General features: G+C 37.9%; 1 protein-coding gene across 1 annotated transcript in view; it reads left to right on the top strand.

The window, feature by feature from the left end:
- Positions 1–11,987: 11,987 nt before the first annotated feature.
- The window catches only part of LOC114567007 (seizure protein 6 homolog), a 53,416-nt gene continuing 48,766 nt past the window's right edge, over positions 11,988–16,637 (top strand). The window contains exon 1 of the mRNA XM_028595898.1: positions 11,988–12,045. Within this exon, the coding sequence (XP_028451699.1) occupies positions 11,988–12,045 (58 nt within the window). The remainder of the gene's footprint in view (positions 12,046–16,637) is intronic.

Below are 16,637 nucleotides of genomic sequence, written 5' to 3'. Positions count from 1 at the left end.
CATTACAGTACACCGTTGCATTATAGACAAAATTTTTATATATATATATATATATATATATATATATATATATATATATATATATATATATATATATATATTCTTAGAGAAAAGTATTTCCTGTTACTTCCAAACTCTGTTTGCTAAAATAAATCCATATGATGCCCTACACCTCTGAATGGGGAACAAGCATTTTTGATTCATTGCCATTAGTTACATATTCATAACTAAATTATAGATGCTTGTTGACAGATAGATGTGACCCTGACTGATTTTTGTCATGTCTTCAGAATGCCAACATTTAAATGAATAACATACATAAAAATATTGTAAAGCAATCAATTTCTTATCTAAATCTGTCAGAAGGCAATGCTGCCAACTCAGTCAAGCTCAGCAGTCTGCACTTGCACTCAAAGAGCTTTGATGACGGTAATCTACGCTGTTTCGCATGCTGTGCAACCGAACGCATTTCAGAATGCTGTCGGTTTTATTTTTTCTTGCTCTCTTTTTGCTACTTGTTGCCTCAAATGTCAGCTGTTTATCTGCTTTATCACCTTATTGAACTACCCTTTGTGACTGAGTTATACTGATTGTGTGATTGGTCGATAAGACCGTGTCTCATTTATAAGTTCTCCACAGAGTTATGAGCAAAATTCTGGAGTTTTAATCAACAACCTTGCCTTGCTCAGTCGACACCTGATTTTGTTAATGGCTTCAGTGACCTTTTCTGGGCCATAAAACTCTGCCTGTGCCAATCTGTGTGACGTTATAGGGTCATCGCTTCATCAGTTATCTCTATACTATAACAGCTACATGACCTAAACTCTCTGTCCTCAGCCATCAGGCAGAGAGAGATAGATGGTTTTATCTGTAAATGTAGCTATTGCACAACACATGCTGACATAAATTCCCAGCTGATAAAAGGAGCATGTTACATTCCAGGTGGCAGGTCATGGCTGCTGCTGTTATACAGCATGTAATAGAGCAGAAATGAAACTGCCTGGCAGTTTCATTTCATGTAGTATTTGGTAGTAAATGATTTTCTGGGAGCCAAGCCACTGAATAAGTCATTTATTTAAAATCATATATATATATATATATATATATATATATATATATATATATATATATATATATATATATATATATATATATATATATATATATATATATATATATATATATATATATATATATATATATATATATATGTGTGTGTGAGTTACATATTTGTTCAAGGTGCAGAGAAAAATACACAAAAATGCCAATCTGAAGTTTTAAATAATGTTAAGCAGCATTTGTAGTATTTATTGTATGTTTAATATCCCAATCAGAACATCTGTTACATGGGTGAACCTTCTCATGAGTAGTTGATTGCCAGTCTGGCACTTTGCAACACGTCCCTCATTCACAGACCTCGATCCAGGGAGTCAGCCATCAGCACTATTGATGCTAAACTTGATGGATACAGCATGGCAGAGATCGTCGCCTAAAGAATGTGCAGTGTAGTGCAGTGAGTGGTTGTGTGGCTTTGAAAAGTGCCACAGAAAATCTTAAAATCCTCAAGCAAATACTCCAAGACCAGCTCCACAGGAGATTTGATTAATCCCAATTGGGAAAAAAAACAACTTTTAATGAGAACGAGAGAGAAAAATATCTCAGATTTATAGGTGCATCAATCATTATTTCATTACTTAGGATGACACCTAAAGATTCAAGACTATCGATTAATAAATATGGGAACCGGCATATTTAACTTCTTTCTTTGTACAGACTTTTGCTTATTCATATTTCATTTAGAGTCAGCATCCTTTCTGCCAAAGTGCCACATTTGCATGCTGATTTTTAATTTTCTTTTTCTCAAACATCTACCTCAAAACATTGCCTTATGGGCCAAGGGATGTGTGTTTGTGTTTTGGGTCCAAAATACTGAAATTAAGGTGACAAAGTGTCAGGCTCTAAGTCATATCTCTGATTTAGTTTTTTTTTTTTTTTTTTTTTTTTTTTTTTTTCAGGAGAAACCATGATGATATGTTGCTGCAAAATAAAAAATAAATAAAACTCTTTCAGACTCCGTTAAGATCAAAATTAGCATAACCTCTCTGTAAACATTAAGACTTACATCAAGTTTGCCATCTTTTTAACCTTGTGGTTCGCACCGCTCGCAGCACTGACACTGAAGTGCCGGACCGCTTGCTTATTCACTTCCCTCCGGGACAGAGCAGACAGGTAGCTGGAGCTGTGTGCGGCTGCTGGCTGACTTTGCAGTGACGACAAGGGATTCTGTAACAAGCTCTAAACAGTGACTCTCTCTAATTTAAGTATTTAAGTCACAGACTGCTGGTGCCACTAAGACCTCAGGCTGTTCTGAAGACTGGCTGCAAAGTCACTGGTCAAAAAAATATTAAACACTGAGCACTCAATTTTGCAATCACACTGAAATTAATTGAAACATTCAATAACATACACATTCAAATGTTATCTCCAGAACAGTTAAATATAGGGGCAATAGGATGATTTAAATGGAGGTTGCAATTATTTGGGTACTTCATTTAATGTATCCCTGCCAAAGATGTAACAAATATCAGGTGACCAAATGAAAAAGCTTTTCACTGAGCTAATCAAACATTTAACAGTGGGACAATGTGTATCACATAGTATCTGTTTCCAGTAATGCTGGCTGAAATGTTTTCCCCCTGTGCTGCTACACCTGCCAAGATTTAAGGGATTAGACCGGGGTTGTATTTTCCATGGTGCTACAGGCCGCTTAACCTTGCTCCACTGTGACAACCGTTTCCCACTCAGATTAAGCAGCACATGTACACATTCACCAGATTTACTTTGGGAAAAGTAGCATTTACTGCCCTACTCCTTGGTAAATGTACATGCTGTACTGATACTGAAAGAAAAGAAAAAAAAAACATATTTGGTGCCAGATTTTGATATCATGAATTTCAAGGCCCATACATGACTATATCACAAACATACACTCAGTGATACAGTTCCTTAATTTAACATTAATAAACAAAATAATAACAAAAAATAAATTGTGGTAGAAAAAGCTTGGAGTGCAGGAGATACCTTAAATACATGTGACTGAGTTAAAAGCAGCATGAAAAATTCAGTGCAGGAGCAAATTTCAGACTGAATGTCTCAAAAATGATGAAATGAAGCACTAAGTAGCATTGCTGCTAATTGAAAGGGTTTGTTCCAGAATGTTATGTATTCATTATGAAAAGAGCTGCCTCCATGGAATTCAATCAGGGACTCAAGACAAATAATTTGAGCCACAAGATAATGGCTCTTTCATAATCCAGGCTCTTGAGATGACTCTTCACACTTAATTAGAACCTTATGTACTCTGTGTTACATCGTGCCAGAGATCATTTTGATTTTATTTAATAGATTTCACTGTTATTGCCCACTGGGCAACAGCAACAGTAATGCTTTAAGTTAAAATGACTGGAAGAAAATCAGTGTAGTGACAAGTGAAAACGCTCTGTCGGTCAGGCATTTGTACTTTTTCTGAGCCGTTAACAGAGCTGCACAGATTCACATTGTTCAAAGAAAGAAGGTGGAAATTGTGTGAAGGTTTTGATGGAAGAGCTAAAGCTGTGATGGTAGGTCTATAAATATAATGTTTTTTATTTTGTGTTAAATATACTTTCTCTTACTCTTTATCAAGGTCACTCTCTCTCTCTCTCTCTCTCTCTCTCTCTCTCTCTCACACACACACAAACACACACCGTGCAGTAATCCCAAACAAATCATCACAGAACACTTGAACAAGACTTGTGTAATTGTGTTTTGAATATACAGTTTTGCACTACATGGATTGCACAGACATATCCCTGCTTCATGAAGAAAAACAGCTCATATCTTCTATCATATCTCTCTAGCAGAAGATGGTAGATGGTATATTGCTTTTGGACTGCACTTTGTTACTTTGTTTACAACATCTGATGACATACTAACTTAATCTCCAGCTCTTTCCATTTCACTGATGTCTTTATCCAGACCTTTCCTATATTTCATAATGCGGGGTATGTGGTAGGTCTACAACTCAGCAGTGATGAAGGATGACATTTGTGATAAATGCACTGACCATAAACTGTCAAATCAGAGCAGAACCTGCCTCCTGGCCGCTCCCTTAGTTACGCTCTGCCCCCTTTCCCTCCTGTCTTGTCCGTGTAACTCCCCTTCAGCCCTGCGCATGGCCGCCGTGTTGGACACACTTGGTCAGAGTTCACTTTGACGGGCGCTAAAGTGAGTCACATTGTGGCCAAAGGCATCAGCAGCCAACGTTAGTCACCATTAAACAACTTTTCACCTCTCTCCCAATGACTCTTTTTGAACTAGAAATCCCTGCCTTGGGTTCATCCTCTATGTGCTCTGACATATAGTGACTGAAAAAAGGTACAGAAAGCAATCTTTATGCTCCTTTTTTAGAAACGCAACAATAAAAAGAGGAAGGGTAAAGGTATAAACACATATGAAAGGACGCTGCAGGAAAAGTATATGGCACTGGGTTACCCACGTCTGCTGGCACGCTTTTATTTTCTTCATCTGTTATTCATTCGCTCAGTTTATCTCCCATTGACAAGTTGTCACTCTCCCCAAGTCTTTTGTCCTTTTAAAAAATACATTGAATTATTCACCCAGCTTCATGCATGATACTGCTGCTGTCAGTCCGTATCACTTTGAAAAAAGATAAGAGAGAAGTTTTTGGGTCATGTTTGTGAAACCTGCCAGAGGATACTGATCAGCACAGATAAGGATTTTTCATTGTTATTTATGGACATGAAGTCATATGAAGATTTTCTTTTTCTTGCTACGGTGTGAACTTTTCTGTTAAACTTCAAAATTTGAACAGAAAGGCTTGAAATGCATTCCATATTCTTGTCATATGGCCATGAACTTCAAGGGGTTGCCGAGTCAAATCTGTTAGAGCTTAAACTGGGTGGAGTTTCAAAGAATTACTGTTGATGAACCCTGAGTACAATTCACCATAGTGACACTGTGACGTAGAGTTAAAAAGCAGAAGCAAGCAAACAATAGCAAAAAATCTATTGAGCAGCTACTTTCACAAACAGAAAGGTCGTCACAGAAAGATGTTATCAGTCTGACTTACTGCTCCTCATGGACACGTTCACCATCTCGAAAGGAACCACAACAAGCCTGAACTTTTGTATGCTGGAGCGTATGAAATCCATAAAAAGGCTACCAAGCTGACGAGATTACATGGCAACGAACAGTGTTTTTTTGTGGCAAATCAGACCCTCTTGTTACGCACTACAGTGCAGTTTTGAAGATGACAAGTTTGATTTTGCAGCATAATAATAACACAACACGGATGATCACGGTGCAGGAGTTGAGTGTATTTGACGTGTGTGTGTGTTTATAGCTGGAGAGAACTAATGTTTCCAGCATGCTAAAATCAAGGGCTGTTCATCTCCTATCTTGCTGCGTAGCTATGGGATAAACAAACACCTGCAGATGTGAGTATCAGCTTTGATGTATGCCTCTTACATGTGTGACGGCACATGGGTTAGTGCTGGCGTGGGTGTTGTGACCACCTGCTGTCTTTAAAGACCTTGAGGAGCCATGCTAGATTCTCAAAAGGGTTGAAAGAAGAGCATATAAAAGAGACATGAAAGAGGCAAATGAGAGACGCATTCCCTTATACTCAGCTAAGTGTGTGTCAACAATCACCTATCAATTAATGCTCATCCTATCACTGCTATCCCAAATTAGTTGACTTTACTAAAAAATTGCGTGGAAACCCGTTGTCATAAACCGTTTTTACACAAGGTGAAACTTAAAGGTCCTATGACATGGTGCTTTTATATAGGCCCCTAATACTGTATCTAAAGTCTCTTTCCCGAAATTCAGCCTTGGTGCAGAATTACAGCCACACAAATTCCAGATCGGCCCATCTGAGCTTTCATTTTCTCAAAGGCAGAGCAGGATACCCAGGGCTCGGTTTACACCTATCGCCATTTCTAGCCACTGGAGAACCATAGGCAGGCTGGGGGAACTCATATTAATGTTAAAAAACCTCATAAAGTAAAATGTTCATGCCATGGGACCTTTAACAGCTCAAGTTGTATCAACACAGAGTGGTACGTTGATGCAGTTGAAAGTTTACATTAGTAGTCATTACTAAAAAATCATTAGTAAACACATTTTTTTTTTTCTGGAGTCATGTTGTCTAAAATAAGCATGATTAAGTTGCTACATGTAACTTTTAGTTTGTGTTGATTGTAGTGGCCGCTTTGGACAAAAGCGGCAGTGTTTTTACCACACCTGCAGTCGTAAAGATCTTTTCTTTACAGTGCTGTATTACCGACTTAGCGTTACCGGGAGGTCATATAGTTGCAATGAAAGTTTTGCTCAGAGAGACAATCATTCATCTACAATAAGAGAATACGTTACAGATGCATCGTTGCATTACAATCCCGTAATTGTCTCCATCTGATGAAAGTCCGACCGAAGTTGACTGGCCCATTGTCTGTACTTTCCTTTTTAGCTTTTAGTTGTTCTTCGTTTAATGTCCTTCTTTTCTGTGATGGCCCTGCCCCAGTATCAGCCATAATTACAACAGATAACTTCTAAAATACAATTAGGCCTAACCTATATAAAGAAATCTCCTTCTACCCTTTACCTGTCTGGATATGCTAACACAGGCTTTTCCGGTGTTACAAAGAACATATAACATATATTTTGTTTCCCATATGCCTTTGCACCGCTTCGGGCGCAGAACAGTTCAAATGACCCGCCTCTCCCATACAGAAACTTAACCTCTTTAGTTATTTTGGCTTAATATGATCTGTGCACTGCATACTTTAGCTGATGACAAACAACTGTGATATAGTAATGAATATGTTTTTAACAAAACATGTTAAGTACATATAATACAATATAACAATAAGTAGTGACCACTAAAAAGTTTAATTACAATTAAATCTGGGTTTACGTAGCGTTCTTTCGAATCAGATGGCATCTGATCTATAATGGTTGCTCAAATGGAAATAAGAGAGTAGATTTACGTCAAAAGTAATAATTTACAGTACCTGTTTTGTAACAAGGCGGGCATAGCACTGAGACTGAGATACTTGCACATTCTGCATTACTCTATATGACCCGTTTGGGACTCAGCAGGCAGTCCTGTAGACTGCATAAGGAATTTAGACAGATTGCTAAAGATGATATGATCTAATATATAGTCCTCCAGGGCTGCTGTTTTAAGCTTCAGTTAGAAAAACTCAGGAGATAGCAGTGGGACAAATATAATGAAGTGACAAATATGAAAAGAATGCTTTATTTGGTTTGGATAGCACTTATTTTCTGTGGATCTTGCTGAAGTGAAGATAATGTCAGTGATTTATGCTGCCCATGACTCACAGGTACTTTTCAGTAATAGCCATTCAATGTAAGTGATGTAACTGCTTTCTGTATAGTTGTTTTCATTGTTTCTGATGAAATCCGCTTTTTCCCGATTCATGCATGTACTGGACATTATGCAGACCACAAATGCTGCTTCTTTAGTGTTCTTTTAAACAATGTTACGCAACATAGGCCTAAAATTTGTTTGTGTTGTAAATGGATACACAAGTCGCTCTTCTGACATTTCTGACAAAGTAGCACCACTAAATCGGATTGCTGCCCCCAGTGGTCAATGCAGGTTTTTTCAAACTGAACTAAAACACACCTGCCATTGCCACCACAGGTGTCTGTAAGTAGACCAGGGCTGAAATCTTAAAGGCCCTGAAAACATTTGCTTCTTTGAGCGATGTGTTCTTACATAAACACACTTGTTTTCTGCAAAAGTTAGAAAAGTTTGGGTGATTTCACGTGAAATTTGATTTCACACATAGATTTTTGTATTTCTTTTTTTTTTTGACCCAGTGCTCTTCTCACTGGTTTAAAGTGGGCAGGGCTCATTTGCAAAAAAGGTGATGCAATGTACCGTTGAGCACCCATCAGGATTTAACAATAATCAAACTCAGTTGTTGCTTATTTAGTCATCAATGTAATATATTAATAAGTTCAAAAATGTATTTGCAATAATGACCCTCTCACTCTACATTATCCCTTACATATTATCCCTTGCAGCGATCTATAATTAATAGATCTGGATGAATGATGCAACAATTGAATGCCACCCACACAACAATTTAGCTGCATGGAACAGGCGGAGAGTGAAACACCTACCGATGAATGCCTCAAGATTTCTGCTGAGCTGGAACAGACAAACCATTACAAATGTTTATTAACAGTGATGTTAGAAGGATGAATGACTGGGCACTAAAATTTCCTTTCCAGCTCCTTAAATCTATTCAGGCTAAACCACTTTAATTTTCACCATTTTATTTGTTCACTCGGTGTTCTTCCACACAGATTTGCTCTTGCGCCACATGTATTTGTAGATCCTCTTAGGGTAGCCAGGCTTGAAATCCAATTTTGGTGAAGCTATAAAACGCAGAAATAAAGAAATAAAATGAAAAGTTTATAACCTGTAATGATTCTTTTCATTACACAGGAACCAATGAAAAATCAACTTTGCAACTTTAGTGCAAAGATATGTTTTGGGATTTTTCACATGGACTCAGCAGTGTAAAATGTCTTTCCAAAGAATAACAGCTGCTTACCAAGAGACTTGTTCATCATCTGGGTTTTGTTTTTACCATCTGCCAGTGCTTTGACTTTATTGGTTCTACTGATGTTCTCCAATTACCTGGTATGGTAATTCACAGCGCCTCATAATAACCTGCTCCTGCACTATGAGGCAGGGCCCTCCTTTTCTCTGAGAAGTTTAAATAAGATCAGAGCAGAATATTTGCAGTCTCTCAATCATCCTTGAGTACACTGCTCTCAGTCACAGTTTATTAAAGCTATAAGCTACAAGAGGCTGTGATTTGCAGTTATGTAAAGAAACTATTGGAAGAACTATTCTGAGATAAAAAAAAAACCTGCTACTGTGTTTTTCTAGCAAAATAGATTATAGATCATATGCTGTAAATATCACAATTTTAGCTGAAATTTGCTATTTTGACTACGGGTTCCACTGATATTCAAAACTAAAAAAATGTTATGTTTGCTGTTTCAAGCTTTTAGTTTTAATTGAAATTGAACCATCAGGAGGAGGTAGAGGTGTGGGAAATCAACAGCTAATATATACCAGATGTGCAAGCTGATTGCTTATTAGCAATCTAGCAGTTTAGCAAATTAAACAGTGGTGCTTCATACCTCTTTAAGATTGGACATCAACAAACAACTGCTCAGAGGGAATGCAAGTGGTGCTGTGCAGAATGAACATGTTTTCAGGTATATGTAACATTTACTTCAACAGTCTAAATAAACTATATTAGTCAAATATAGATGAAAAAGGCCCATCTATCTTCATGCTTATTGGTATTGTTCAATTTTCCCTTACAAATGCAGGTTTTACCTGTGTGTGTGAAACACACATGGAATGCACCTTTTAGTAGAACATGGTGCTTTTTCAGACTTCTACAAGAAGCAGCATCATCCATCACTGTCAGTGTTAATATTGTTTCCCCTCACCTCCCAATAGGCAGCTTGTGTTTTGGTTTACAGCATTTATGTTTTCAGACTTGTGTACTCACAGGCCCTCACCTGGCTTTGCTCTCTGGCATCCCCCTGCCAAAACGCATAAAACTAATTCCAACATTACATGCAGCCAGCATATTAAAATTCCTTTGCTCGAAGACATCTCTCTCTCCAATTCTCGCTAACTCTCGTCAGTCCCTCCAGGATTTAGCTTATTATTGTTTGTGTTTTATATTTGGTTCAAGATTGCTTTGAAAAATGTCCTTGTGAAATTGCTGATTTGATGTAGTTAGAAGATGACAAGATTTGAAATCGATTACATTTTCAAATGCTTGAAATGGTTTTTCATTGTTAAAAAAAAAGGACTGACGAGTGCAATACTACCACAACTAATACAATACCACTGTGTGAATAAAATACAGTGGTTAGTAGAGAAATGGAAAAAGTTCATGACAGCTGCACTGTTCTCTTTTAACACTGATTGATACTCTGTATGAATCAGATGCCAATAACATAACTCTGTTAATGGAAAAATATAGAATAGAAAGCTCTATTGTAAGAAATAAGCCAGTGGTTCTGATCAAAGCAAGAACAATAGACTCTAGCCTCTTTTCTTTGCTTAGGTGAATGTCGTCGCTCCACTTACAGTAGATGCAATTTTACAGCTCCAGCTGCTGTTCCAGCAGATATATCTGTCATGTTTAGAGGGAATAAAATTACATCTCCCTCGAAGAATGATAACCTAATGGTTGGTCTTTCTATCTCTCTGTGTGGCTGTCTTTCCTTTCAAGAGATTCAACCATCATGTGTAATAAACATACAACTATTTCAAACCAACTTTTCGGTCGTATTGCCACGGAAGCTGGATTGCTTTGTTGTTTATTGATATTTTTAAAACTATAACACTACATCTATCAACATTTATTTACAGGTTACATGGTATGCATTTCTTTATTTTAATAATATTATTTCGGTCTTATTACTGGTGAAATATTACAGTAAATAAGACCGAACAGTAGGCTACGATATAAGCCGAGCTGGTCGCATTCAAAGCCAATATCCCAAAATGCAATGCGGGCATTCATATCAGAGAATCGGACAGTGATCAGCGGGTCTTTAACGCCAGTATTGCTTCAATGTACATATTTAATCAGTGGTTGGTCACCAGCAACAACACGTTACTCAGCTGAAGACTCCGGAAGTGACGTAGTAATTACTGCCCAGCGTTTGTGAAAGATTACTGAACGTTGTACTTAAGAATTTATAAAAATACCAATAATGAAAAAATTATGTTTTATGCTAAGCACTTTGATTTGCCTTGTTGCAGAAAAATACTAGGCCTATATTGAAACCCTACAGTTAAGTGTTTAGAAATATAGTCTAATGGCTTGTTTGACTAATGTGCATTTGTTTTGACTTGTAGGCCTGCTGTTGTGAAAAACGTAACCCCATCACGAAAATCTTCAAAATATTATGATGGTATCACTATCAGATTTCTTTTCGAAGTGCCATGAGACTGGGTTGTTCAAACACAGTGTATCTCTGCTCCTCCTGACTTTTCTCTTCCTTTCTAGTCGCTTTGACCACTTTATTATGCTTGCATGCTCGAGCAGAAAGCACAGAAAATACTTGTGGACAGATTCTAGGAGATGTAAGCACCAAAGTGTTTTTTGTCTGAGTCTGCTCGTCCACCTCCTTCGAACCAATCCTGTAAATTCATAAAGGTCAAGGCTCACACTACGAATACGATCGCTTCTGCTCTGCTTTCCAGATGTATCACAGTAATTACTCTTTCCCTTCCATCCATGGTCACATCAACGCTTTAAAACATGAACTAGTGAAGGGAGGGAAACTGTTTGTAGATGAAATACATAGGCAATTCCCTAAGAACCATAGATTTCCCCTGTGTCTGTTATTAGCCATATCAGAAATCGTTGATAAAATACAAGCTCTTCATGGCAGCATGTGGAAATCATCAGCACTGGCCCGAAGCAAGAGATCAGGAAACTAAAACCACAATTTGAGATATCACAGTGCAAATGTTTAACCTGATTTTTTTGAGAAAGATAGCATTAATCATCGCCTCTAACATCATCCTGAGAAATGACACAGCGTAACCATTTTAATGGCCTTTCTTTGTCCACTTTTGGTTTGTCACTGACAAAAGAATAACGTGAGTGTGACTGTGGGTCTGAAGGGAACTACAGAGTTGTGTTGAAACAGGGTTACCCAGAAGTTTGTGTACTGTATGCGAGTGCGACCACAAATCACAGAAGTGGTAGTGTACTGTATGTCACACCATGAAAGGGGGGAGACAAATTGAACAGCTGGTCAGGTGAGAAATAAGGCACAAGGTAAACTCTACTGAATCTTAAGTATGTACTTAAATAGACACAGAGACTGTTTCACTGCGAATGCCAGGAGGCCTGTTTCAAAGGAAGGTGACTCTGCAGGAGAAGACTCCCACAGAGTGTAAGACTGAGGCAACAGATTTCTTATTTGCATGAGTGTTCGGGTGGGGGAAACTGTTTGGATAATTGTGCCAGAGTGAAGTGAGCTGCAGGCCTGATGCTGGATTCATTTTACCAAAAAATATTATGGATACTTACCTTGAAGTATTTCTTTTAAAACTATTAAAAAAATAATGCTCCCTGTTAGCCTGAATAAGTTGACTTTAAATTTGTAATGTGGAACTAGTCTATGGTTTTTTACACAAGGGGGAACTTAACAAGTGAAGTTGTATTAACACAGAGCGGTAAGTTAGTGCAGTAGAAAAGCAAGTCTACATTAGTAGTCAGTACTAAAAATCGTTAGTAAACAAATGATTTTTTTTCTGGAGTCACGTTGTCTGAAATAAGCATATAAGTAAACACATCAGGCTATTTCTCACTACTGAGTAAGTAATTTGCTAACATAAATGTGTTTTTCTTTATGACAATCTAATTTCAAGAACAAGGTATTGAACACATTAGTTCTGAGATAATTAGTTTGGAAAACAAGCAACTTCTAACACAGACGTTCACCAATACAGCATGCTGCAAAGAGGGTTTCCATCAGAAGACAGAGTTACTGATTTCCAGTCTGTTTATTACAATTCCTCACTGCCCAGAAGCCATCAGTCCCCACCCGGGTCTCGGTCATGGTGCAACAATAAATTCAGATGAACATGAACATTAAATCAACCATACAAAACTAAAACCCATGCATAGATGCACACCCAACATTAACAGAACAATAATATAACACACTTTAACTAGGACAGAAACCGTTCAGAACATATATTTTGTTTCCCATGAGCCTTTGCATCACAGAACAGTTTAAATGACCCCGCCCCTCCCATACAAAAACTTAACATCCTTAGTTATCTCTGCTTAATATGATCTGTATACTTAAGCTGATTATTACAAACACCTAATGTGATTTAGTAATGAATTTTTTTTAACAAAACAATAAGTAGTGACCACTACAAAATGTAATTACAACTAAATCTGGGTTTACACTGAGCTTTTTTTCTTTTTCTCCTTTTCTTCCTTTCTGCTGCAATAAAAGCTGACTAAAACAGCAGTGAACATAGCAGGGTGCCAAGTAAGCCCAGCTAACTTACTTTTAACCTCGTCTCTATGGCCAAATACTGCCATGCTTGCACAGACCATTAACAGTTACTCAGTTTAGTTCAGTTTATTTTTATATAAAAAATAAAAACCAATACAGCCAGAAACAGCAATTTGCAGGTTCAAACCCTTTTTTCAGCTTCTTAAAGCACTTTCACTTGTTACAGGTACCTTTCAATCAGATTCATTCACTTGATATCAACCTGCAGGTCCTGGGGTCAAACCGCCAACCTTCTGAGTGTTAGGCAAATACTCCACCACCTGATACTGGAGGCTTGGGAATCAGCCCAGTCGCCAAAATTCAAAGCAGCAAGCAGAGTTGAGCGGGTTTGTAGCTTCACAAAGCTGAGCAAAACCACTTCAGATGGTTTAATGCTTTATTGAAAAAGTGGTGAAACCAATCACACACCTTAATGAAGCGGTACATGCACCAATTTACTGCTAAGCCTGACCCTTGGCGTAATTCTTTAAATGATGGCGGCCATGTTTGTTCACCAATCTTGCTCATTTATTTATTGTTGATAGGATCAAAATTGAGAAAGTTCTATTCATTTAACTGTTTTTCACATTATGCAAATTAGCTAAAAATTCCATCATTGCAGACCTCTATGGTCCAAGAGGCTTTTTTGTACAGCACAATGAGCTGCACGTGTGAGAAATTTCAAGTCAATCGGACTTACGGCCTGGACTTTTCTTTCCAAAATTGCTTTTTTGATCGTTAATTGTACCGCCACCATGTGGCAGATTGGGCTTATATTTCTTGGGAACCGAATGCACATAATTTCGAGTCATTGGGCTCATTCCAGCTCACGGGAATTTGAGCCATGGTGGAAGACGACAAATAATATTAAACCCCTTTGGGGTTGATGGGATTTTTTTGAAGCTGGAGATTGTTTTGAAGAGGGATGAATGGGAGATGGGTGACATCAATCGAGCAGCTTTTACATTCACATCTGTTGTGAGGAGGAGAGCCAGATGTACAACTGCACCCTCAGAGAATAATCCATTACTGTATTTATGTGTACATTGCATATTGTGTCCTCTAAATATTGGTGTTATATAATTGCAATGTCAAAGTATTCACCTGGGATCTAATAATACTAAGTAGGGAGCCAAGTTGTAGTTATACAATGCATCTTTTGTTAATCCAGAACTTTCTCTCATTACACTGTAGGAATCCACTACAGATTTGAAAGTTGTATGTCTTCTTTCACACACAGCTCTATTCTTAATTGACACCACCATGGAGTAAATGAGGAGAAAATGAAAAGATAAATTACTCTAATGGGAGGAAATGAAGTGTGAAAAGAGACATTCTTCCAGGTTTTTTTCTAGGATGCAGCACATTGGTAAATTGAAACACAACAAGGATCCGGCTTCTATATAAGAAAGATTCTGCCATGATTACAGAAAATTATGTGATTTTAATACCAGGCATTTGTACAAGACATGCACTCATTCATTCCTTAGTTGGTAGAAACAACGTAAAAAGTGAACAGCAAAGAATGCACACATGAAGACAAAATGGGGAGAACTGTGGCATGAGAAATGAAAATTGATTCAGCTAGCAAAATGATAGATTATAAAATAAATAATTGCAATTACACCACATTCAACCCTTAACCATAGAGTTCAGATTTGTTTAAGGTTGGCCCATTTAGCCCCTGCAGCTTTAGTGCTTTACAGTAGATTTCATGCAAATAGCGGGGCTGGGTAGCTTTGTTTTTGTTCTGCTCCAGCTTAAAGGTCAGGTCTTACGAGCTTCCTAGCACCATTAAGACACAGTTTGTTTAAAGCCTGTCTGAAGGACAATGCTCAATGAACCGGAACACAGACAGGCCGTGATAAATGAAAGGGAAAAGTTATGGTTCCGCTCAATGAAGTCAAAGGGCAGATGGAGGATAAGAGTGTATCTCATTTCAATATGCTGTTATCGTCACGAGTCAAAAACCAGACAGTAAAAGAAATATGTGAGGCTCAGAAATTGGAATCTCTGCACAGTCATGGATGCACTATTCTGATTTTAGACTGGAAATCACTGTCGGATTCGTGACCTTTTTTTTTTTTTTTTTTTTTTTTTTTTTTTTTAAAGGCTTATTCTTTCAGCAAGGGCTCACTTAATTTCATTTTCTTCCTGCTACCTTTCGTTTTTTTATTATGTATTTCCAGCTCCATGCACTTGTCACACCCACAAACCAAATTAAATTATCAATTCATAAACTTAACTAATGGAATCATTCATCAGTTTCACCCCATTATTTCCTATAGTCTTTCCTTATGGCTGCATGCAAACAAGTATAGAATCTGCACATGCTGCAGGAATTGTACCAAATGCCACTACGAGGAAATGTTCACGTTATGTTAGAATAAATTCATGAGCTCTAAGCTCCACTGAGGACCCTAAAAGGAGTCACGTAGAGTGATATGAAGGCCTCGTATCTGAGCCCAGCGGAAGCTGCTTATTGATTTGCTTGTCTAGTTGCTCTCTGTAATAATAAGGAAATAAAGCCCCTGGATATAAGAAGATTGATGTTGATCAGCAGCCTGCCTCAAGTGTGGCTTGTCCCATCTTATTAGTGCTCTCTCCATGCACTGGAGTGTTCACTGATGACTCCATTGATATGCAACTGAAGAGAGGAGGCTATGTGTTGCCATCTTGAGGAGGATTACCCTATGATTGCTCACTCTGTCATCTAAGTCAGTGTCCACGGAGAGGTTGCCATGGATCCATGGGATATCAGGGCAAAGCATGAGCTTGTATCTCCACTCACACATAATCAGGATGGCCGGACACTCTTTATTATAATCTAGTTAGTAGAGATGAGACAAAGAACTGCAAACATGCTTTATTATTGTATAAGACTTCTGCAAACCACATTTGCCTTCTAAACAGAAGAACAGCCACGTTCAGTTAAGTTCAGATAATGTCCCACAAAGGACATTCTTTTTGCTGCAAGACAGCATGAAAACACAAGAACTTGACACAAGATATTAAAAGCAAGAAAAGGTTTGAAAAACAAAATGCTAAACTGTGTGGGCAATGTATTAGTGACATAACATCCTCTTCATTTTTATACTTTATCTAGCAAGACAACCTTTAAAGATTTGGAGTATGACCACACACACACACACACACACACACACACACACACACACACACACACACACACACACACACACACACACACATGACATAATGCATTCCCTAGCCCCTTACCCTAACCTTAACCATCACAACTACATGCCTAACCTTAACCCTTACCCTCACCCTAACCATAACCTAATTCTATCTCTAATCCTAAAACCAAGTCTTAACGCTCAAACAGCCCTTTAAACTTGTGGGGTCCAGCATTTTGGCCCCACAAGGCTGTTGGGACCCCACAAGTATACTGGACTCACGGTTTCTGGAATATGCCAAACAAAGTAAGAACCGTGTATTCATTTACACAACAA

Source organism: Perca flavescens, chromosome 13 (genome assembly GCF_004354835.1).
Source record: "Perca flavescens isolate YP-PL-M2 chromosome 13, PFLA_1.0, whole genome shotgun sequence".
NCBI classification, from domain to species: domain Eukaryota; kingdom Metazoa; phylum Chordata; class Actinopteri; order Perciformes; family Percidae; genus Perca; species Perca flavescens.
Note: the sequence above shows the minus strand (reverse complement) of the source record. Positions and strands in the feature narration are given on the sequence as shown.